The sequence below is a fragment of the Ornithorhynchus anatinus genome, chromosome 17, assembly GCF_004115215.2.
Source record: "Ornithorhynchus anatinus isolate Pmale09 chromosome 17, mOrnAna1.pri.v4, whole genome shotgun sequence".
NCBI classification, from domain to species: domain Eukaryota; kingdom Metazoa; phylum Chordata; class Mammalia; order Monotremata; family Ornithorhynchidae; genus Ornithorhynchus; species Ornithorhynchus anatinus.
This window is the reverse complement of record NC_041744.1, coordinates 29,350,560-29,376,374: the sequence shown is the minus strand read 5'-3', so window position 1 is coordinate 29,376,374 and position 25,815 is coordinate 29,350,560. Positions and strand designations below refer to the sequence as shown.

The window sequence follows — 25,815 nt, the reverse complement described above, 5'->3', positions numbered from 1 at the left end:
GAAGGAGTCAATCCAGACCAACACTTGATAGGAGAGGAGCAGAAATTTGTGTGTGTACCAGAGAGAACTTTCTGTTGTGCCTTTCCCTGGGGCTTCATAACCGTGTATTGTTCGCCAACCTTATATATAGAATCACCTGTTACCTGAATTTCAGACAACCTAAGTACCTGCAGAGGTCAAACTACATGATTATCTCTTCTACTAGCCCAACCAATGTTTCTCACATCAGTAACCATTTTTCTAACAAAATGTACAACTCAACTGAAGTATGTTATTCTTTATTCTCGGTGATATTTTTTCCCAGTTTCAGTGATTAAGAAAACCAAAGTTCACACTACATTTAGGACTTTTAAAGAAGGGTCACTTTCAGGGGCTCTTAGTTACTTATTTTTCCTTATCTGAACTGTTTTCATTGAAGGCAAATATCTTTCCTTCCTGGCTCCGGTCATTAGGTCATTTCCCTCCAGCTCTTAAAAGCAAGCTCTAGATGGAAAAAGTCTCTTAATCACCTAATTAAGCTAAAGGAAAGGTAGACCAGGGAAGTGGGAGGTGATAATCTATTTTGAGGCTTTTCTGGCTTAAAACTCCATTTGAATTTCCTTCTGCATTCTTTTTAATTATATCTCCCACTAACATATTTTTAGCAGATATGTGTAATCAGAATTTCACAACTCTTTAAAGGATTGTGGAAAAGCTCCTTTTCTAGATACAGGACAAATTTTACTGGCTTGGTGAAGGGCTCCTTTTACTTCTCTTCTTAGGTACTTTAGTAAGATAGACCCTGTCTCACACAATGAGTGAGTCTTATGTTCTCTCTCCCTTTGTGTAACATTTAAACATCAATTCAGTATCCTGAGCCTAGTACCCACAACTATGCTGGACAATTGCTCAAAATATCTTCCATACTAACCAAATGAACTTGAAGTACCAAGTGTCATTTATTAAGATTTAAACTTCTAATTTTCAGTAATCAACAAAAATTTATTTTGAGCCTAGCTTGCAGAGTATGGAATACACTTTGAAGAAAATACTACTGTGTTCAATGAAGAAAAAAAAAATCAACCTGACCTGAAGGGGAAGAAAGAGGAATTAAAAAACTATGAATTATGAACAAAAAGGAAAATCCCCTCAGAGATTAATTACTATCATAAACTGCTATAGTGAAAGGCTAAGGTCCTTAACACAGTCATATTCTTTGAACAGGTCTATACGTCCTAGAGAACCACTGTAATGTGGTCCATTTTCAGACCTGCATTTGCACCTGCAGAAAACAAGGAGATGGGTGCAGACAATGATACTCTGGGAGAAAAGTGGATGGCTGCCACAGAGAGAGTTAACACTGAAATTTTCCCTTCGCATTGGAAGTGACAGAATTTTTAATTTCAAATTCCCCAAGTTTTGGATATTTGTTTAAAGACCGCAACCTAAATCCACAGGATGAAAATGGAGGTGGGAAATTCATTTTAAGAATCCCTCAACGATATCAAATCACTTTAAGACAGCCACCCAAAGGGTATGAACTTGTAAAATTCCCAGTGAGCCAAGCCTGGATGCAAACTGAGCTACAGTTTACCAGAGAAGCTCACCACTACAAATTATTCTACACATATAGGGTACAGCCGTGCTTAAATAACTCAGAAATTTATTAATCACCTTGGCCTCTGCTTAGAAATTGAATGCACATTTAAAGTGGAAGTTAGATGACACCCAGTGTAGTTACCTGAAAAAGATTTGGCTAAATGCATGGAAAATGGTGATTATTTAGATTTACCTCACAGTCAGTCTAACAGTAACGCACAAAAAAAAAATGAGGCGAGTTCCAACCTGGAAATCTTTTCAGGGTGTACAGCCTATAATGAGTTCTCTTTATTTCAAAAGGCATAGTGTTTAGTGTTTTGGAAGAAGAGCTGCAGCATTTTCGCTACACAATGTCTCATTTTCATTATCTGGGGGTTCATTGCTGCTCCAGCACAGTTCACTTCTATCACACATTGCTTCCAATTCGATGGACTCAAACTGGATTGAAGGTTTTTGTAGTACTGTTCCAGATTCAAGAGCACTCTGTCCAACAATGCGCAAGTTCACAAACTTGATCTTCCATGTATTTTCTATGTATGCGGAACGGATGAGTCCAAAAACCTGCTCAAAGATCCCCAAACAGTTATTGCCTCGGTGGACAGTACCAGCAACCGCCACAACAACTAACCCGTGTGGAGACGACGCACACTTCAGTCCATCAGAATCCAAATTGGGGTTCAGGAAGAGAAACTCTTCTTTAACTAGAGATAATAACCGGAGGCTCACCATCTCCGCACCATAATATTCTAATACATTATGTTCTGATGTGTTGTAACAAAACTGAAGCTTGACATCATCCCAGAAGTGCTGGGGTCCCCATGCTTCGCGTGGTGATCCCAGAAATGGATTCTGAGAATTCAGAAGTTCAAAAAACCACCGGCAGAATTCTTCTCCCAACTTGCGGCACTCATCAACCTTTTTATTAGCTTTCTGATCATCTTTGTTCTGTAATTCGAGAAAAGTCTTAGATTAGCATCCTTTAAGTTACTTTAATGAAATAGATTCAGGATGGAGCCTCTTTAGTAGTACTGGAGTCTCAAGACTATCAAGAACTCATTAAAACATCTTTTATACAAAATACTGAACAGATATGCTCTAAAGTAGTCTTATCACAGTACGAGAACCGTAAAACCTCATTAAATTTGGACTTTAATGCAGAATTTACGGTAATTCAGATATGGGACTTTACCTCCTTTCTTCCCTTGACCCTCTCTTCTGCTGACAAAAGCAGACAGGTGGGAAGCCTTTGGTCTACACTGAGGTAAAATCCTCAGTGAAATCTGTCTTATGCTGTCGAGTTGTCTCCGACCCAAAGTGATGCCATGGACACATCTCTCCCAAAATGTCCCAACTCCACCGGCAATCATTCTGGTAGTGTATCCATAGAGTTTTCTTGGTAAAAATACAGAAGTGGTTTATCATTGCCTCCTTCCACGCAGTAAACTAGAGTCTGCCATGTCTCCCCATACCGCTGCTGCCCAGCACAGGTGAGTTTGACTGGTAGCAGATTGCCTTCCACTCTTTAGCCACTGGCCAAGCTAAGAATGGAATGGGTATGCCTCTGCTTGACTCTCCCTCCCCAAGTCACCTCCTCCAAGAGGCCTTCCCAGACTGAGCTCCTCTTCTCCCTCTACTCCCTCTGCCACCCCCGCTTTACCTCTCCGCAGCTAAACCCTCTTTTTCCCCTTTTCCCTCTGCTCCTCCACCTCTCCCTTCCCTTCCCCACAGCACTGTACTCGTCCGCTCAACTGTATATATTTCCATTGCCCTATTTATTTTGTTAATGAATTGTACATCGCCTTGATTCTATTTAGTTGCCATTGTTTTTACGAGATGTTCTTCCCCTTGACTCTATTTATTGCCATTGTTCTTGTCTGTCCATCTCCCCCGATTAGACTGTAAGCCCGTGAAACGGCAGGGACTGTCTCTATCTGTTGCCAACTTGTTCATCCCAAGCGCTTAGTACAGTGCTCTGCACATAGTAAGCGCTCAATAAATACTATTTATTGAATGAATGAATGAATGAATGAATGAATGAATGAATGAATGAAAGTCGAGACCAGCAGAATGCTGGACACTCTCCATGTGTGACTCTGAGAGGGGTCAGTTAAATTACAAGGCAACAAAAACATTGTGTTGTTACTGAGTCACGGAGCAGTCAATCTAGCTGCCCCACAAAATGATTACAGAAATAATCAGAGAATGACAAACCAGTTGAGACACCTAAAAAAATCTCTCTCACATTCCCCCCCCCACCCCCACCCCATTACTAAAAACCACCCTTTCCTCTCCAAACTGCTACCACATTAATCCAAGCACTTATTCTATCCTGCCTTCATTACTGTGCCAGCCTTTTGCTGACCTCCCTGCCTCCTGTCTCTCCCCACTCCAGTCCAGACTTTGCTTTGCTCCTGGATCATTTTTCCACAAAAATCTTCAGTCCATGTTTTCCCACTCCTCAAGAACCTCCAGTGGTTGCCCAACCACTTCTGCATCAAACAGAAACTGCTTATCATTGGCTTTAAAGCAATCACCTTGTCCTCCCCTACCCCAACCCAGCCCACGCACTTCGGTCCCCTAATGCCAACCTGTACCTGGATCTTGTCTATCTTGCCTCCAATCACTCATCAACATCCTGCCTCTGACCTAAAACCTTTTCATATCCGAAGGCAATAACTCTCCCCGCCTTTAAAGCCTTATTGAAGGCTCATCGTTTCTGAGAGGTCTTCCCTGACTAAGCCTTCATTTTCTCTTTTCACAGTCCCTTTGGCATCGTCTGATTTGCTCCCTTTACTCACCGCCATCACCCTCAGCCCCACAGCACTAATGTATGCATCTGTAATTTATTTATATTAATGTCTGTGTCTCTGTCTAGACTCTAAGGTCATTGTGGGAAGGAACGTGTCTGTTATATTGCTGTGTTGTACTCTCACAAAATTCTTAGCACAGTGCTCTGCATACAGTAAGCGCTCAATAAATATTGATTAATTGCTAGAACTACATATATATATATATGGGAACAGATACAGCTCTATTCCTCAAGTCTGAATTATTTCAGTTTATTGTAAATGCAAAAAGTAATGGTTACATGCCTCATTTGGAACTCAGTTTTAAAGGGGTAAAGTTTTAACACTGCTGCAAAAAAAAGTATTAGTAGCAATAGTATAGAACACTCCAAAAGTGATTTTCTAAACATCAGAGTAACCTTTTGTCATGCATTTAGGTCCATTTTCCGTATGGGCAACTTAAAAAAAAAAAAGAGAGAGCTTAAATAATTTTTCCAGAACATATGAAGAGTAAGTCAGATGGTATTTCTTTCTTCCAGTTTGATACCAAAAATTGCACATAAAAGCTATACATTTCAGAAAATGTGAACTATGAGTACATCTCCTGTGGAGGTGAAGAGACACTTTGAAAATCCATTGAGTCTATAAAGACTTCTATGCCTACTAGCTTTGTTACATCCTCTGCCCCAGCCAGAACCTAAGTGGTTGGGATGAGAGTCTGTGTATGAAAGGTGTTGTGCAAATTGTCAGCTTGAAAATAAATTAGTTTGGGAAAGCTCCTGGTTCTGAAGTCTTCATGTCTGCTAATTCTGTTGTATTGTATTCATTCATTCATTCAATAGTATTTATTGAGCGCTTACTATGTGCAGAGCACTGTACTAAGCGCTTGGGACTCTGCCAAGTGCTCAGTCCAGTGCTCTACACATAGTAAGCACTCGAGAAGCAGCATGACATAGTGGGCCTGGGAGTCAGAAGGTTATGGGTTCTAATCCCTGCTCCACCGCTTGTCTGCTGCATGTCACTTCACTTCTCTGTGCCTCAGTTACCTCATCTGTAAAATGGGGATTGAGAATGGGACATGGACTGTGCCCAGATTTGCTCTGAACCCACCCCAGTGCTTAGAACAATGCCTGGCACATAATAAGCACTTAGCAAATACCATGATTATTATTATTTCTTGAAATCCTGCATATGATATTCCAATACATTTCCTGCAGGTGATTTTTTTTTTTAAAAAAACCTGTTTCTATAACTGTAGGCGGGGCTAACCAAGTCTCACAATCCATTCCATTATTTCAAGATTATTCTAAGATAACTAAGAAGGTCACGCTTACTATAAATCAATAATTGGCCAAGGCCTCTCTATCACCAGGGGAACTGAAATACAGGAGTTGTAACTTTTCTCCCCCAGATGGAGATCTCCGAGCACGTAAAAGTAAAACAAAACACTCTCAAAAGTTACTTGGTTAGGTGGATTGGTGTTTTCAGGCTTAGACGCATCCTCTGGTTCCGATTTCAACTCCAACCTCTTGTTCCAGTGATTTTTCGCTCGCTGAATAAGATGATGCTTTTCAGAAGATGGAGGCACAACAATTCCTTCCATTGCCAAGTACTTAAATATTATTTCTCGATACACTTTCTTTCGTTTCAGAAGTTCTTCTACATTTTGACTGTAAATTAATATGGCATGAATTGCATCTGGAAAGAAATCCACCCAAAGTTAATAAAATTAAGCCATTACACAGCAATTGAAGCAAATAATGTTACCAAACAATGATAAGCAAAATTCTAATGCTCCTCAAAACAAGCACAAACCACTTTTGAACACTTCGCTTTTCACTTCCCTTGGCATGATGTAAACGCTAAGCAAACAGCTCTAAGAAACAAATACAACACTAACAGAAACTAGCCTCCACTAAGAGTCCATTTAAGATCCATTCCTAACAGAAATTGTCAACAAATTCCCCTTTCCTAGGAACTGACTGTTTGTGTCTGAATTCACCTTAATTTGTGCAACTGAAAAATAAGACCAAATTCACTTCATAAGAATATGACAGACAATATATCATGAAAGGAATATAACATGATATAACAATATCATGTTTCATGATAACATGAAAGGAAAGAATCACCTCCCAAATAGAATCATACAAGATTAGATTTTATATACCACTACAAGACTAGACCACCTTTTTTACTTCTACTGTGCTCTCCCAAATGCTCTGCCCCAAGTATGTGCTCAATAATTAACTGACTGAACCCAACCATATTTTAAATTTCTGCTGTTTTGGAGAGGGGAGAAGGGAGGGAGGAAAGAGCACATCATTTAAAAAAAACACCACCACAAACCTAGAGCTCTGGAACAGTATCAATCAATGGTATTTAATGAGCTCTTATTGAGTGCAGAGCACTATACGAAGCATTTGGGAGAGCGCAAAACAACAGATTTGGTAGACAGGTCTCCTGCCCACAGGCGCTTCGAGTCTAGAGTAGGAGACAGACATGACTGGATAGATACATAAGTGCTGTGGGGCTGAGGGTGGAGTACATAGAGGGTACAAATCCAAGTTCAGAGGCAACACAGAAGAGAGAGGGAATTGGGGAAATGAGGGCTTAGTTGGGGAAGGCATCTGGGAGGAGATGTGATTTTAATAAGACTTTAAAGAAGGGGAGAGTGATCGTATGTGACGAGGGAGGGAATACCAGGCAGCGGGGCTTAGTGGCATGAGTCCGGGCTTGGGAGTCTGAGGTCGTGGGTTCTAATCCCAGCTCCGCCACTCATCTGCTGTGTGACCTTGGGCAAGTCACTTAACGTCTCTGTGCCTCAGTTACCGCATCTGTAAAATGAGGATTGAGACTGTGAGCCCCATGTGGGGCAGGGATTGGTCCAACCTGATTATGCTGTATCTACCCCAGGGCTTAGAACAGTGTTTGGTACATAGTAAGTGCTTAAAAAACACCATTATTATTATTATTGTTATTATTAAAAGGCAAGGATGTGGGGGAAGGGTTGGCAGCAAGAGAGAAGAGATCAAGGAAGAGTGAGTGGTTGGCAGTGGAGAAGCTAAGGGAGTGTGCTGAACTGTAGGAAATCAGAAGATGGAGGGGGAAAGGTGACTGAGTGTTTTAAAGGCAATGATAGGGGATTTCTGTCTGTTGTGGAGGTGAATGGGCAACCGCTGGAGGTCCTTTAGGAGTGAGGAAACATGGAATGAACTTTGTTTTTGTTACAAACGTGACCCAGGCGTAAGAGTGAAGTATGCACTTGCCTGCAGAAAGACAGGAGGCAGGGGGGTCAGCGAGAAGGATGCAGTAGTAAAGATGGGGTACAATAAGTGCTTGGAACAACCTGTCAACAGTCTGGATGGAGAGAACAGGGAGGATTTTAGTGTGTTGCGAAGGTAGAACCGACAGGATAATAATAATAAAAGTATTTGCTAGGCGCTGCCCATGTGTCAAACACTGTTCTAAGTGCTGACCTCTTGAGGCAAGGAGGATGGTGGTAGTGTCTACAGTGATGGGGAAGGCAGGGGCACAATTAATGATGAAATGGCACTGGTCTGTGATATGCTCACTAGCCATGGCAGGAATCCTGTCTCGCTCACTCGAGCAGCAGCCTGATGTAGCAGAAAGGGCCCCAGGCTGGGAGTCAGGAGGCCTGGGTTTCAATCCTGGCTCCCCCACTTGCTTCTTACCTTGTTACCTCCCTTTCCTCATCTGTAACCTGGAAATTAAATACGTGGCCTCCCTTCTTTTTAAAATGGGAGTATCTACTCCGGCACTCGGTCCGGGCCAACAGTTTTCATTCATTCATTCAATCGTATTTATTGAGCAGACCAACAACACCCGTTGGTCTTTGTGGCCGAACTGTACTTCCCAGACGCTTAGTACAGTGCTCTGCACTCAGTAAGTGCTCGATAAATAAGACCGAATGAATACTACTATTTATTAGGAAGAGCTACAGAGAGAAGAGCAGGAAGTAGGAAGCACTACTGGGGGTGGGTGGGGAGGGATAGCTAGGAGACTGCCAAGCGTTTAGTACAGTGTTCTGCACACAGTAAGCGCTCAATAAATAGGATCGAATGAATACTACTATTAGGAAGAGCTACAGGGAGAAGAGCAGGAAGTAGAAAGCACTACGTGGGGGGTTGGGGAGGGATAGCTAATAGATTGTCAGGTGCTTAGTACAGTGCTCTGCACACAGGGAGCGCTCAATACATAGGATCGAATGAAAACTACTATTTATTAGGAAGAGCTGCAGGGAGAAGAACATGACATATGAAGCATAACAGGGGGGATCGCTAGTAATGATAATAATAATAATGCATTTGTATTGCCATTGTTCTTGTCTGTCCATCTCCCCCGATTAGACTGTAAGCCCGTCAAACGGCAGGGACTGTCTCTATCTGTTGCCGACTTGTTCATCCCAAGCGCTTAGTAAATTGCTCTGCACATAGTAAGCGCTCAATAAATACTATTGAATGAATAAGCGTTTACTAGGTGCAAAACACTGTTCTAAGCGCTAGGTGGGAAGACTATAAGCCCGTCAATGGGCAGGGATTGTCTCTATCTGTTGCCAAATTGTACATTCCAAGTGCTTAGCACAGTGCTCTGCACATAGTGAGCGCTCAATACATACTATCAAATGAACACAAGGTGATCAGGTGGTCCCACGTGGGGCTCACAGTCTACATCCCCATTTTCCAGATGAGGTCACTGAGGCCCAGTGAAGTGACTTGCCCAAGGTCACCCAGCTGACAAGTGGCGGAGTGGGAATTAGAACCCAGGACCTCTGACTCCCTAGCCCGGGCTCTTGCCACTGAGCCATACTGCTGCTGTAGATTACCAAGCGCTTAGTACAGTGCTCTGCATGCAGGAAGTGCTCAATACATAAGATCGAATGAATACTACTATTTATTAGGAAGAGCTACACGGAGAAGAGCAGGAAGCAGGTAGCACTACTGGGGGGAAAAATAGCTAGTGGATTGTCAAGCGCTTAGTAATAATAATAATAATAATAATAATGTTGGTATTTGTTAAGTGCTTACTATGCACAGAGCACTGTTCCAAGCGCTGGGGGACATACAGGGTCATCAGGTTGTCCCACGTGAGGCTCACAGTCTTCATCCCCATTTTCCAGATGAGGTCACTGAGGCCCAGAGAAGTGAAGTGATTTGCCCACAGTCATCCAGTGACAAGTGGCAGAGCCGGCAATCGAACCCCTGACCTCGGACTCTCCAGCCGGGGCTCTTTCCACTGAGCCCCGCTGCTTCTCCAGTACAGTGCTCTGCCCGCAAGAGGCCCTCAATAAATAATAATAATAATATTGGTATTTGTTAAGCGCTTACTACGTGCAGAGCACTGTTCTAAGCACTAAGGTAGATACAGAGTAATCAGGTGGTCCCATGTGAGGCTCACAGTTAATCCCCATTTTACAGATGAGGTAACTGAGGCCCAGAGAAGTGAAGTGACTCGCCCACAGGCACACAGCTGACAAGTGGCAGAGCCGGAATTCAAACCCATGATCTGTGACTCCGAAGCCCGGGCTCTTTCCACTGAGCCACGCTGCTTCTCTAGGATCAGATGAATGAACGTGAGCGCACTGTACTAGAGAAGCAGCGGGGCTCAGTGGAAAGAGCCCGGGCTTTGGAGTGATGGGTCATGAGTTCGAATCCCAGCTCTGCCACTTGGCAGCTGTGTGACGGTGGGCAAGTCACTTCGCTGGGCCTCAGTGACCTCATCTGTCAAATGGGGATGAAGACTGTGAGCCCCACGTGGGACAACCTGATTCCCCTGTATCTCCCCCCAGCGCTTAGAACAGTGCTCTGCACCTAGTAAGCGCTTAAATACCCACATTATCATCATTAAAATGGGGATGAAGACTGTGAGCCTCATGTGGGACCAGCTGATGACCCTGCATCTCCCCCAGCGCTTAGAACAGTGCTCTGCACATAGTAAACGCTTAACAAATACCCACATTATTATTATTATTATTATAGAGAAGCAGCATGGCTCAGTGGAAAGAGCATGGGCTTTGGAGTCATGGGTCTTGAGTTCGAATCCCGGCTCTGCCACTTGGCAGCTGTGTGACGGTGGGCAAGTCACTTCACTGGGCCTCAGTGACCTCATCTGGCAAATGGGGATTCAGACTGTGAGCCCCACGTGGGACCACCTCATTCCCCTGTCTCTCCCCCAGCGCTTAGAACAGGGCTCTGCACCTGGTAAGCGCTTAACAAATACCCACATTATCATTAAAATGGGGATGAATAATAATAATAATAATGTGAGTACTTGTTAGCGCTTACTAGGTGCAGAGCCCTGTTCTAAGCGCTGGGGTAGACACAGGGGAATCAGGTGGTCCCACGTGAGGCTCACAGTTAATCCCCATTTGACAGATGAGGGAACTGAGGCCCAGAGAAGTGAAGTGACTTGCCCACAGTCACCCAGCTGACAAGTGGCAGAGCCGGGAGTCGAACTCATGACCTCTGACTCCCAAGCCCAGGCTCTTTTCCACTGAGCCACGCTGCTTCTGTGAGCCTCACGTGGGACCACCTGATCACCCTGTGTTCATTCAACAGTATTCACTGAGCGCTCCCTCGGGGCGGCGGGGGGGCGTGACGTCAGCGTGCGGGTGACGTCACCGAGGCGTCGGTCGGGGAGGCCGCAGCGGCGCGCGGGGGGCGGGGCTGACCTTGGCGGTTCTCACCTTGGCGGTTCTCGGGCTGCACCAGACGGCCGGTTACGGTGTCGCAGAGGGCCAGGATCTCCTCGGTGTCCAGAAGCGCCAGCAGGCTCCGGCAGCCGGCCATTTCCTGCTCGTTGAGTCCGGACATGACCACCCCGGCGCCGTCGGGGGCCACCGCCGCCACCGCCGCCGCCGCCGCCCTGGCAACCGGCACCGGAACCGCCCGCCCCCGGTGCGCCGCCCTCAGCCGTCCGGCCCCCCTTAGGCGCCGCCGCCCGGAGCCGCAGCCAACGGGGTCCGGGCGGAAACGCCGCCCCGCGCGCCGACGTTCCCCCTGGCGGCCCAGGAGCCCGGGCGGCGAGGACCGGCTGCGGAAACCCTGGGCCGCAAGGAGGCCTCGGAAACCCTCCTTCTGAACGAAAGCCTTTTGGTGGGAGAAAGTAGGAGGATGACGTGGTTAAGGGGCACATGGGAGAATTATGAAGATGTCGTTAATAACAACGCCATCGTTTAAGCGCTTACTGGGGGGGGGGGGGGGCCGAGCCTCAGAATAAATACAATCCCGGCCCATCCGGGGATCACGGGCCAGAAGGAGAGGCCAACATCCATTCTGTTACTTTTTGAAAATCCCCATTTTTTTAATGATAATGTTGGTATTTGTTAAGCTCTTACTAGGGGCCGAGCACTGTTCTAAGCGCTGGGGGAGATCCAGGGTCATCAGGTTGTCCCACGTGAGGCTCCCAGTCTTCATCCCCATTTGACAGATGAGGGAACTGAGGCCCAGAGAAGTGAAGTGACTCGCCCACAGTCACACAGCCGACACGTGGCAGAGCCGGGAGTCGAACTCATGACCTCTGACTGCCAAGCCCAGGCTCTTTTCCACTGAGCCATTTGACAGATGTCCAGCCCGCCTCACTTGTACCATCAGCCGAAGGGCTGAAATAATAATCATTTATCTAATATATAATCATCATATATCAATAATATAATATATTGATATATTAGAATATAATAATAATGTTGGTATTTGTTAAGCGCTTCCTATGTGCCAAGCACTGTTCTAAGCGCTGGGGGAGATACAGGGTCATCAGGTTGCCCCACGTGAGACTCACAGTTAATCCCCATTTTACAGATGAGGGAACTGAGGCACAGAGAAGTGAAGTGACTCGCCCACAGTCACAGAGCTGACAAGTGGCAGAGCCGGGAGTCGAACTCATGATCTCTGACTCCCAAGGCCGGGCTCTTTCCACTGCGCCACGCTGCTTCTCTGATAGATTTTTCATTCATTCAATAATATTTATTGAGCGCTTACTATGTGCAGAGCACTGTACTAAACTCTTGGAATGGATAAGTCGGCAACAGATAGAGATAGTCCCTGCCCTTTGACGGGCTTACAGTCTAATCGGGGGATACCTCAATATGTCACATGTTAATATCTACTTATACGATATATAATGTTTAATAATTGATATATAATTATGACTAATTACGTTGTTTATTATATTAACAATTGACATAATAAATGTAATGTATAAATATATAAACAATATATGATATATTGTATATGTTAATTATATTAAATTGCATAACAAATGTTATATAATATATGATGTATCATTATATTAATTATATTAATCAATTGCATAATAGAGATGTTATATAATAATGTTGGTATTTGTTCAGCACCTACTATATGCCGAGCACTGTTCTAAGCGCTGGGGGAGATAGAGGGTAATTCAGTTGCCCCACGTGAGGCTCGCAGTTAATCCCTATTTTACAGATGAGGTAACTGAGGCACCGAGAGGTTAGGTGACTCGCCCAGAGTCACACAGCTGACAAGTGGCAGAGCAGGGATTCAAACCCATGACCTGTGGCTACCAAGCCCGGGCTCTTTCCACTGAGCCATGCTGCTTCTCTATGATATATTATGTATTATATATAATAAATAGATGATATATATTATGTTATAATAACATATTATATGATAATGTTGGTATTTGTTAAGCGCTTACTATGGACAGGGCACTGTTCTAATAATAATAATAATGTTGGTATTTGTTAAGCACTTACTATGTGCCGAGCACTGTTCTAAGTGCTGGGGTAGACATAGGGGAATCAGGTTGTCCCACTTGGGGCTCACAGTCTTAATCCCCATTTTACAGATGAGGTAACAGGCACAGAGAAGTGAAGTGACTTGCCCACAGTCACAGAGCTGACAAGTGGCAGAGCTGGGATTCGAACTCATGACCTCTGACTCCAAAGCCCGTGCTTTTTCCACTGAGCCACACTGCTTTTCTAAGCGCTGGGGTAGATACAGGGTCATCAGGTTGTCCCACGTGAGGCTCAGTCTTAATCCCCATTTGACAGATGGGGTCACTGAGGCCCAGACAAGTGAAGTGACTTGCCCACAGTCAACAGCTGATAAGTAGCAGAGTCTGGATTCGAACCCATGACCTCTGACTTCCCAGCCCGTGCCCTTGCCACTGAGCCAGGCTGATTCTCTGAAAGAAAGCTGGTTCACTGGCTTCCTGCAGCCCCTGGTTTTACTTCTCCCCATTGAGGGCCTTCAGAATCCTAAGACTGAAGACTGTTCACAGCCCTGTGCTGTGACGGAGGGTTGACTTGGGATGCCAACACAACCTGTCACCCATTGCAGTCACCTTCCCAGAAAACTAGGGTGACCTTTCCCTTTCATTCCAGACATTCCAGTTCTGGATACAGCACTGGATGGACTTCTGGCTAGTACTTCTATTTTAACCATCAGTGCCTTCCCTCTGTATCAATGTCTGCTGTCAAATTATGTGATCCACGTGACTCAGTGTAAACAGCCCGGGTTTGGGAGTCAGAGGTCATGGGTTCGAACCCCGGTTCTGCCACTTGGCAGCTGTATGACTGTGGGCAAGTCACTTCACTTCTCTGTGCCTCAGTGACCTCATCTGTAAAATGGGGATTGACTGTGCGCCTCATGTGGGACAACCCGGTATACCCCAGCGCTTAGAACAGTGCTCTACACATAGTAAGCGCTTAACAAATACCAACATTATTAGTATTTAAACAGGCACCCATCATGCTCACTGAAGCTTGGAAGAGAAGGTCGCGTAGCTTCGTAGCAAAAGGAATCAGGGCCTCCCCCCACCCCACCTCTGATGAATGCTCTGGCTTGGATGGCTTCAGAGCAATTTCTGCAAAACGCTAATAATATCATTACACCTCAATGCATTGGCTGTGTAATCCATGTGATGACAGATGCTACTGTGGATCCGGTATCCACGAGGGTCATAAGTGACCCTAACTCCTAAGTAGTATTAATGACCAACCCTCCTACCTTAGTCTCACTTCCTAATTCTCTCAGAAAGGAGGTGCCCAGCTTCCTTACTGCAGGAGCTGCTAATCACACTGATGGGCTCCGACAGATGTTTTCTACAGCCACAGAATAATACTGATGGTATTCGTTACACTCAGTATAAAACCCAGGACCTCTGCCTCCCAGGCTTTATCCACTAGGCCATGCTGCACAGTTGTTAACAATTAATCAATGGTATTTATTGAGCACTTTCTATGTGCAGAGTGCTGTACTAAGTGCTGTACTAACAGTGCCAAGCACTGTTCTAAGCGCCAGATACAAAGTAATCAGGTTGTCCCATGGTCTTAATCCCCATTTTACAGAGAGGTAACTGAGGCACAGAGAAGTGAAGTGACTTGCCAAAAGTCACAGTTGACAAGTGGCAGAGCCGGGATTAGAACCCACAGTCTAACATCAATTGATAAATAACACAGTGGAATAGAAATGCCATTACAGTGGTCCATGAAGTCGTTTCCAACAGTGGTACCAAAAGATGCTTGGAGTTGTGACCCTATGATTATTGCCCTTGACATCAATGGCACCGTTACAAATATAACTAAAGTTCTTTATTGAGTTTACTCTTCCCCATCTTAAACCTGCTATTTTCAGTCGCCACTATCTGTGGTAGCAAATTCTGTATGCTTGTCACTTTTCTTTCGTTGTCCAGGAACTTCAAGCTTCGATAAGTGTTCCCCTCATAGGGATTTGGTGAAATCTCTCTAAATTGGCAGCAAGGTTTGGAAAAAAATTACAGTAGATGATAGGTAAGAAATAGCTGTTTTCTCTTGCCCAGTTCCAAATTTCAAAGTCCAACTAGACTTGTTACCTTACCTTTCCTTCTCACCTTTAAAACCACTCTTTTTATCCTTTCACATTGTGGGTTTTTGCTGACAGAAATCTAAATTCAATCGTATTTACTGAGCACTACTGTATGCAGAGCACTGTACTAAGCACGTGGGAGAGTACAATATAACAGAGTTGGGAGGCACATTCCTTGCCCACAAGGAGAGAAGCAGCATGGCCTAATGGATAGGGCACAGGCCTAGAAGTCAGAATGACCTGGGTTCTAATTTTGGCTCTGCCACTTGTCCGCTGTGTGACCTAGGTAAGTTACATAACTTTTCTGTGCCTCAGTTATCTCATCTTTTAAAGGGAGACTGAGTGTGAGCCGCATGTGCAATATGATTATTGCATATCTACCCCAGCGCTTAGTACAGTTACTAGCCCATATTGAGTGCTTAATACCATTGAAAAAAAAGAGCTTACAGTCTAACTTGTCTCCTTTGTGGCAGCCATTTTCCTTGACTGATTTTTATGACACTACTGCATAGTACTATAGAGTACTTAAATCTCATTCTGAATTCTTTTGCCCTAATTAGTGGGGTCTGAATTCATGAGATTTTACTGGACGTCTAATAATTATGGAATTTTATATTAAGTAGTAACTCTGTGCTAAGTCCTGGGGTAGGTACAAGTTTATAAGATTGGACACAGTCCCCATCCATATAGAGGTCTTAACCCCTTTTTGCGGGGATGATGAGGAAGTTCATTTCCCTAGAGGTTTAAAAACTTGCCCGAGATCCACGTATTGTGCCAGCGGCGGAGCTTGGACTCAAACACAAGTTTTCTAATTCCCCGTCCCATTATCTCCCCACTCTGCTGCTCTGCTTTTCATCTCTGCTAAAGTAATACAGTGAACACGGGTGGAAGAATATCATGCCGAAAAGTTTCTCCTTATGCATCCAAAACAGAGAAGTTGTTGGGAAGTTCTAATCAGAATATATACTGGTGGTTGGGGAGAGGAAAAGGCAAATATCTGGAACCATTAGGTCACAGAGCCTACTGCACCACTGTTCCCTGAACTTCCAACTCCTAATCTCAGTACGACCAATTACTCACTAACCATTTTATCACAACACACATACCATATAATTATTTTTTACTCTAGATTACTACCAGATCGTAACATCGATAACCTAAAAATAAAGCCATCACTGGATCGAATGAATATCCACTTAGCCCGGGACTGTAATAACAATACAACCCTTCTAGGCCGGAAGCTTGCTGTGCGCAGGGAATGGGTCTAACTGTGTGCGGTATTGTACTCTCCCAAGTGCTTAGTACAGCACTCTGCACATAGAAAGTGCTCAATAATGCTCAATAAATACCATTGATTAATTGATAACAACTGTGCAGCATGGCCTAGTGGATAAAGCCTGGGAGGCAGAGGTCCTGGGTTTTAATACCGGCTCCACCACTTGCCTGCTGTGTGCCTCTGGGTAGGTCACTTAACTGCTCTGTGCTTCCATTCCTTTTACTGCCAGATGGGGATTTAATACCTATTTATTATCCCTACTTGGCTGGGAGAACCAAGTGGGATAGGGACTGTGTCCCACCTGATTAACTTGTAGCTAAACCCAGTGCTTAGAACAGTGGTTGATAAACAGTAAGCACTTTACAAAAATATTAAAAAGCAGAAAAAGGATAAGCAGCATGGCTTAGTAGATAGAGCACAGGCCTGGAAGTCAGAAGGAGTTGGGTTCTAATCCTGGCTCTGCCATATGTCTGCTATGTCACCTTGCGCAGGTCACTTAACTTCTCTGTCCTCAGTTGCCTCATTTGTAAGAAATGGGGATTAAGAGCGTGAGCCCAATGTGGGACAGGGACTGTGTCCAACCTGCTTAACTTTTATCTGTCCCAGCGATTAGAACATTCTTGGCACATGGTAAGAGCTTAACAAGTACCATAATAATAATTTTTAAAAAAGCACTGTGCTAAGTACTGAGGTAGACATAGTGAAAGCACGTTGGATACAGTTCCCATCTCACAAGGGGCTCACAGTTGCTTCAAGCATCTGATTGCCACTGTCCTGATACACTATTTGGCTGGGGGAGATCATTAATATTAAAATAACTTAAAAAAAATCTGTTTTATGGGACTACTAAATCTTATTTTCCTAGGCAATCACAAGTCGGTTAGACACTTTTTAAATTGCTTTCTCAAACTGCCCCCAGGTACCTTTCATTTCTTCATTATGTTCTCATTTTCTAATTAAATTATATTTATAGTAATTAATAGAAGTATAAATAACTTCTATAATTCACAACCTGGTAAATGGTTGTGAAGTCCTTAAATTTCAAAAAATTTTAAGTTATTAAACTTATAATTCCATGACAACAGCCCTCTCAGCCTAATCCTTCTCCTTCCGTTTTCACTTAGCTATTCTTCAAAACTTGTTCAGCACCCATTCACTAATCAGGCAAGCATGTTAAATCAAACACTCCTAGACTTTCATTGTTCAGAACCACTTCAAACATGAAAAATACTTTGCTGTACTTGTCAGAAGAAATGAATAACCGAATAGTTTTGGGGGGCCCAATTCTATATAAAATTAAACACTTTATAACAACAAGGACAATGTTTTATTGAACAAACCTATGTACAGTACAAAAAAGTTTTTTTTTTTTTAAATGAAACACTACTGTTGATTTATTGCAGTTCGATGGCTCAGTTTTAATTTGTACTCTTATAAAATGCAAAGTAAAATAATTTAACATTCAACAAGGAAGCACAAGTTTCTTTCTTGCTGAATTTGTAATCTCTCTTACAAATTAATATATAGTTCTAAAATGCATATACTGCATTTAGTCAATCAGGAAAGGCGTTATACAGTACCAAATAAATTAAAAAATAAACACTATCACCCTTTAGGTTTTCCATCCATACCACTGATATTAAAACAGAAAGTTAAAATGAGTACAGCTGAACCTTCAGTGTGATTTGAGAAATCACAATTTTAATTTATAAATTATCCACTCATATACAATTGGTAGTCCTTTAAAAAATGAATATGGCTAAATGCCCAAAGTACCAGTGACCTTTCCCACAGATGTGACCAATTTTGCTTCACATAATATACTAGCAGCATCCTTTTATATTTGCTATTTGCATGATCTTGGCAAACCAGGCTCAGAGAATAATGGTTCTGCCCATTTAAGAATTTTTCCCAAGATAGAAAGATTAAACGAACAAGAAGATTAAAAAACTGGATGTGAAGGTGCCTTAAAGGTAAAAGTACTGCCCTTTCTCCTTCTACAAAACTACAACACTCAGAACTTTTATGAGCCTTAAAAATGACAATGGTAATTCACGATGAAATATTTAAAAGCATAAATAATTCTATAATGCAAGTATACCTTTAATACAAATTTCAAAACTGTATACTCCAAATATTTGTAAAAGTATTTTTTAAAGAAAAAGCTTTCAAAAATTACTTTTAAAAATTACATTTACATTTAGCTTCAATTCCACATCCTCCAAAATAGCTTGCATTTTCTGTTTACCACACAAAAATGAAAGTGAAATCCAAAGCCCTTGGGATTAAAAAAAAACTATAACTACAAGACTCAAATGGTCGGGTGAGTGGGTAACACATTTTTAATCAGAAATAATCACTTTACTGCAAATGTGATAAATTATACATCTGGTCATTATGTCAATAATTGTACAGTAACTAAAAAAGAAATTTATCTTAAAGCTGTTTTATAATGAGACATAATTCAAGGTTCCAAATGAACTACAGCTCCTGAAGGAGACACTGCTCATGGTATTCCTAGGTTAGGAAACTAAAATTCAATAGTGAACGAGTGATTCTTTGTTGGAACGAATTGTAAATGTACAATGTAAGATCACTTCTAAAAATGGGGACATTTAAAAATAGATTCTGAAGTGTGGTAATGAAGTGTTCTTTGGTGCCCAAATTTTAAGCAATTCATAGCGAGCAATCCAGTTTTCCCTCCCTCCCTTTCTCACCTCTCCCCAAATACAAACAGACCAATAATTTAGTGTACTTTGGTTTTCCCTACAGATACAGTATTAATTTTCCAAGGATTTCCAACGGCATGATATTTGGAATTATATTTGTCCATCTTCCTTCCTGCAAAAAAACACTAGCTCACTGATTAAACTAAGAGCTTAATTTTCCAAAAATGATTCCTCACCCAAAGTAGGTGGCACACCAGCAGCTTCACAAAGTATTATCTTGGGGTGCATTTGGTTTCACTCACCTAGAGTCGAAAGAAAATGATAAAAAAATGTAGCCCAGGCTGCGCCATGAGGCACTGGGAAGAAAACCTACACAATTAAATCTGCTCCTCCCAAATGTCAATGTTTCATTAGTGTTGTAAACAAAGCTTCGATCTGATTGGTTCGAAGCATCCTTCTCTTGCCCTCTTCACATTAAAACAAACAGACCTCCACAGTGTACTCAAGATGAACCATATTTTAGGCCTAATCCTGCGGCCAGCAACGTTTTGTCTTCATCCATGAGAGTGACTCACAAATCTTACATTTTATTAACCGACTGCTGTCCCTCAAGGGATGGTCTATCTTCTGAGTCACCTGCTGGAGCTATGCCACTGAGGGGGATGGTTTCTGAAAGAAAGCCGATTAGGGCATCTGCAACCCCAACAGCAGTCCTGAAAAATAGGCACAAGTTCTAAAGGGGCCGGGAAAATAACCTTCCAGGGTACAATTCTACCTCATAATATCGGCACTATGCTCCGGTCAGTTTGGTTGTAAATCAGTCTTGCAAGTAAATTGCTGTAAATGGCACCTCTGCATAGACTTCACTCTGTGCTGCATCCCAGCCCACCTACGCACTGCACTCTGGGTCCCAGCAGAAACATAGCTAAAAGGGAAGAGAAAGTGAAAGTGGGGTGGTGTTCCATAAAACCCACTATCGACTATTATTAAAGGCTTCCCCACAGGTTTTCAGTCCTGAAACTAGGGGCCAAAGCTCAACTGTCATTTACAATGGGAAACCCTATGCACCGCAAAGGAAGAAATGTATTACGTACCTTCCTAAAAGTCCCTCAAATTGTTACCTTTCTCAAGTGAAGCAACATGGCCTAGTGGAAAGAACAATGGCCTGGGAGTCAGAGGACCTGTCTTCTTTCCTACCCTGCCACATGTCTGCTGTGTGACTTGGGGCAAGTCACTTAAGTTTTCTGTGCCTCAATTCCCTCATTTGTAAAATGGTGATTAAGACTGTGCGCCCCAGGTGGGACATGGACAGTGTCCAACCTGATTAGCTTGCATCTACCCCAGCGATTAGTACAGTGCCTGGCACAGTAAGTACTTAAATACTATTCAAATAATGTGAAAAATCAATTTACTGGTAACAGTGATTCCTAAGAGGATTTTGCTTGTGAATTGTTGGTATGTGGGTTCTTGGTCTTTATATTTTTACTGTGAATAGGAAAGTGCCATCTCCTTATTCTCAGTAACTCAGATTCAACAAACCTACTTATACTTAGAGTCACCTGGGAAGTCTATTACTTATCTCGTCTTAGCCTCTTAATTTCCTGGGGATCTTTCTTAGGAACACTGATTAGTTGCAGCAGACATTGTGCCTGTTGTCAGTAATATTCTTTTCCTTTCTGTAACAAGAGGCAAAAATAGCGATTTCGAAAATCAAAATGAGGATTACGTTGAGTGGTGAAGAAAAAGGATTTTAAGGTTGTATTTTTAATCATGATTAAATTAGATTTATGGTTTCCTGACACGATCCAACAAATTTTAAAAAAGCAGATTTTAAAAATGATAGGACATTGCTGAATTCACCCTAACAAATAAATTCCTTCATGCTTGGTAAACTTATCGAGGGCAGGGATTGTATCACGTGACTCTACTGTATTCTCCCAAGCACGAACTACAGTGCTCTTCCAACAGTGGTAAGTACTTAGTACAATTGACTGACTGCATATGTGGAGCTTCCAAACTCTGGGGCTACTTCATTTTCATTCATATTGCATGAGAATCAGCAATTCAGTTTTCCTGCTGATTAGCATCCACTCTGCCTATGTTGGGTTTCCCGATATTTTTTCCCCCACAGACTCAGTTATTACTTTTTCTGCTCAAATAGCACTGCTTTCAGTTCATTTGTACCTTGTTACAAAAAAGGCAATTTTATTTTGTTAGACACATTTTGCCCTCCATTTCTTGAAATTAAATTTGTAAAATTTTTGATGTCACCCAGCTGTCCGTGTTATTTTCTCAAAACATGTGGCTTATATCAACTCCAGCTCTGTAATGGATACCACAGTCGAATCGAGCTTTACTTTCCTTTATCAATTTTTAACCACACCACACCCTTATTGGCAATGCCTCTTGACAAAGAGTAAAATTATCTTGTGAGCATGCAAAAGAAAAAAAAAGAGAATCCCTTGTTATAAAATAGTTTTTTTAGTTCCTCTTTTTTTTAAAAAAAAATTTATACAGGTAGTAATCGTTTTTCTTTCTGTAAGGCAACAGCTACTTTTCTTCTCTGGCTATTCAGCTAATTCTGGAATGAGGAGCTAATAGGTAACTGACTGTGCTGCTGTGTTTGGATCATAAACTGGTACTTCTTGTGGTTTTCTGGATAACTGGTACTTTGGGGACTTTGTAGCAACCCTTCTAAGAGTCAAAACCTGCACATTTCCACTCTGAGTTCATTCTGGAAAATGTGCTTTGTCTTTTAGCAAAGTCATATTTTTCTTTAGTAATCTGAGACCGCTCTATGTTTAAGGCCATCTGGGAAACAGCAAACTGATGATGCATCTTTTCAGTGTTTTTTTTCACACCATTCCTTTACATTTTTCTGTAACATTTTATCAGGCACCTGTAAAACAGAATATACCTGTTAATTTCAGTTTTCCTCAAACAAAACTGACCCTTCAATCAATCAGTCAGTTGTATTTATTGAACACTTACTATGGGCAGAGAGCTGTACTAAGCACTTGGGAGAAGGGAGAAGAGAAACAATTATCAGATGTTCCCTGCCCAGTAGGGAGCTTACAATCCAGAAATGTTATATTGCTTACAATAATGAATAAAGGTAAAACCTTGCTTTTCTGAATGCTGTTACTTAAAAATTAATGCTTAACTATGTCTACTTTTTACAGAAGGTTCAACTTCACTGGTTTTACAGTCTGACACAATGGCATCTATTATCATTTCTGTGATGATAGTTCGCTTTTAGTTGCTTTCTGTTTTACAACAGTCGGAATCTGGAGCAGCCAGTATGGAAGCAGTGGTAGAGCGAGGGAGTATCAGGCAGCAGAGCAGAGGCCAGGAGGAAAGAGGTAGGCGGGGGTGTGGCAAGAGTCAAAAAGACAAGGCAAGAGGGTCAGAGGCATGAGACAGGAGGATACAGCCTGAGGGACCACCAGGTAGAGGGATGGAGGAAGGGTGGGAGAGACAGAAGAGGAAACCCAGGGAAGGAGAGAGAATTCCCCCTATCAGTTGTTATCCATGGGGAGAGGGCAGAGTGGTGGAGAAACTCTGCTGGACACAATTGCCAGGAGAGTAGAGAGGAAAGCAGACAACCCTCAGACCCACAGAACTTATCTGACAGATAGTTACTCTCTCTCCTTCAAAGCCTTACTGAAGGCACATCTTCTCCAAAAGGCCTTCCCTTTACTAAGCCCTCTTTTCTTCAACTTCCTTATGCCGAACTGACTTGCTCCCTTTATTCATCACCCTCTCCAAGCCCCACAGCACTTGTGTACATAACTGTAATTTATTTACATTAATGTCTGTCCCCCCTTCGAGACTGTAAGCTCGTTATGGGTAAGGAATGGGTTTGTTATATTGTTACATCGTATTCTCCCAAGCACTTAGTACAGTGCTCGGTACATAGTAAGAACTCAAATACAACTGATTGACTGATGAACATATCCATAATTTATTTCAATACCTCTCTTTTTCTCTAGACTCCTGGTGTCCTATCAGCTCTGCTGTACTGAACTCTCCCAAGCATTTGTATGCTCTGCATACAAAAAGCGCTCATTAAGTACCACTGACTGATTGATCGCTATTATTGTCTGGGTTTCACTTTTATCTGGGGCCCTTCTCTTTTCCTTTCCTGCTATGCCCCGTTCCCCTAGATGTATCCACAAAAATATAAGGTTACTTACTTTCATCATCTGAATCGAATCCAAAGAGCGCTTGACATTTTTTTTGTGCAAGATGAGCCTCAAGTGCTTCTGAGTTACAGTAGATATTCAGGCAGTTGCCACATCTAAATCTCTCCACTGATTTGTTACAAACTTTATCTTGCTCAGAATGGTTATCTACTTTATCAGTCAGAGTTTTTCTGCGTTTTGGCATACTAATGTACCGTTCATCTAAGTAACTGGGAGGCAACGGCCTGACATATGGCTTTGTTACAATTAAACCATATGAAGTATTTTCAGTTGTCAGATTTGGTTTGAAAGGTGACTGAGACACTACCGGGGCACTCTGTTCTTGGGGTACATCCTCAACATTCGGCAAAACGGAGCCATTCTCTGTCCTTGCTACACTTGTCTCCCCTTTCAAAGCAGCATCTGTCGAAACTAACGATGTCTGCTCTAATTCGCTATGCCCATTGACCAGTCGGTCATTAACAACACTACTATTTTCAGAATTTGGCTCTACAACAGGCATCTTTTGGTCTAGCAAGCTTAAATCTGGAGCAGCAACATCAGAAGAATTTTCACTGCCATTCTGAACTATGCCATGTGTCTTCTTCTCAACACTTTGAATATATGTCTTTGGTTCGGTAGAGTCTTTCCTTGATTTCCAAGTAGGAACTGGTAGATCAACAGTTTCTTTTTCACTGCCAGTTAAGTCCTTTTCCTGATGATCAAGATGTGATTCTGAAAGCGCATCAAAAATATTGTTTTCACTTGTTTCGGCAGAAGATTCTGGGGTTTGATTTAAGTAATGCTTAGCCTCATGTTCGTACAGTAAAGGAAGCTCTTCAAAGAGCTCACAGCACTCTGGAAAATGACACTGAGCCTTAAAAGCACTGTGGCTTTTCATATGCTCCGCAAGCTCAGTGGACAGCTTAAATCTCTGATTACAGTTAAAATGTAAACAAAAGAATACATTTGGATATATGTGTCTCTTTAGGTGATCTATAAAATGTTGGGAATCTGCAAATTTTCTCTGGCAAAACCGGCATTTTCCTTTGTTCCACTTCATTATATGCTGTTGCACTTTGAAATCGGCTGGATGAGCTTTTCTGGCATGTTTGTTCAGAAATCTGATTTTCTTAAATATTCTAACACATCCATTGGCAGGACACTTGAAGTTTCCTTGTTGATCCATAACATCTAAATCAGTTGGAGTACATAGGACCCCATTTACTTTATTAAGCACTAGAGACTCCTGATTTGGGTCATCATCATCTTCTTCATATTCAGGTAAAGTTTCCAAGTTCAAAGGCGGCTCGGAGGCATCATTTAAAGAGCTCGCATGACTGCCGTTTTTCACGACATCCTCAGGTTCACACACTGGATCACTGATGATTTTGGCCACTTGTTCAGGGATTTCCTCCTCTTTATTTTCATCATTTGAGGCGACAGCAGTCTCCATTTCCTGCTCTTTGGAACTATCGCATTTTCCATTCTCAAATGAGACAGAAGCATCGGGACAATTCATTTCTTCCACAATGGGAATTTCCAGATCCTCCTGTTCAAGTGCTGCAAGGTGCTGTCTTTGTATTTTTTTGACATGATTCCTTAAATGCTTTAGCATAAGTCCTCGGTTTCTGAACTTCCTGCCACATATTACACATGAAAAACTGCCCTTTTTCTGGTGAGCCTGGGCATGTCTCACTATGTGGCCCCCTAAAAATTCTCTGTTGCACAGCACACATCGATGTCTTGGGACATTATGATCCACTTTAGAAGCACCAAGCAATGCAAGGTTTTTCTTGGCATTTCCATGACCACCAGAAAGGGCTCTAGAGACATCTTCAGGATCCAATTCACCACTGCTTAGGTCATTGGCAGGGGTAAGATCTTCATCCAAAGGCTGCTGCTCCACTGCCTTTTCTGTATTACCAGATGCATGCTCCAGTGTATTTTCATTTAAAAACCCAACAGCTGACTTATCCCTCAATAGTGCTGCGCAATTTTGCTTAATCATTATGAAATTCCAAAATTCAGGGTCAAAAAACAATCCCTTTTTCAAAATTGGAAGCAATTCAAAACGTACACGATTCTGGACAGAACTAGTGCGTTCATTATACTCTTCATCAGGACGTTTATAGAGATGTTCAACAGTGTAATAGGATTCCAAGGACCGCTCCAGAAAAAATATTGAGAGTGCACAAATCCTGAGGATTTCCAAATCATTTGGCAAAAAGTTTGCAATAGTTTTATAAATCAGACATTTAGTGTTTGGATCATCACGAAGGTCCAGTTGCAAAGCACATCCACATATTTCCACACATATCTGCAAGCCTTCAACCTCAACCTGAGATGGGGGTGGAAAAACAACAACAATGAATAAAAGCATTTTTTCTTCCCATTTTATTAAAATGCTTCCATCTCTAAAAAAGCTAGTATTGAGACCACTGAACTGAATGTCCACAATCGCATTCCAATTTA

At 42.5% G+C, this 25,815-nt stretch overlaps 2 protein-coding genes across 4 annotated transcripts in view; both read right to left on the bottom strand.

The window, feature by feature from the left end:
* Positions 1-1,614: 1,614 nt before the first annotated feature.
* C17H3orf38 (chromosome 17 C3orf38 homolog) lies at positions 1,615-11,285 on the bottom strand. The gene is made up of 3 exons (XM_029082567.2): positions 11,071-11,285; positions 5,827-6,062; positions 1,615-2,523 (listed from the first exon to the last, which is right to left on the bottom strand). Exons 1-3 carry the CDS (start codon positions 11,195-11,197, stop codon positions 1,888-1,890), a joined length of 999 nt encoding a protein of 332 aa, XP_028938400.2. The 5' UTR covers positions 11,198-11,285; the 3' UTR covers positions 1,615-1,887.
* Positions 11,286-21,502: 10,217 nt separating this feature from the next.
* Positions 21,503-25,815, bottom strand: part of ZNF654 (zinc finger protein 654) — a 33,440-nt gene continuing 29,127 nt past the window's right edge. For all 3 annotated transcript variants that reach the window (XM_029082253.1, XM_007666625.2, XM_039914465.1), the window contains 2 exons: positions 23,353-25,681; positions 21,503-22,055 (listed from right to left, as the gene is read on the bottom strand). In XM_029082253.1, coding sequence (XP_028938086.1) covers positions 22,048-22,055; positions 23,353-25,681 — 2,337 coding nt within the window. In that variant the 3' untranslated portion in view covers positions 21,503-22,047. The remainder of the gene's footprint in view (positions 22,056-23,352; positions 25,682-25,815) is intronic.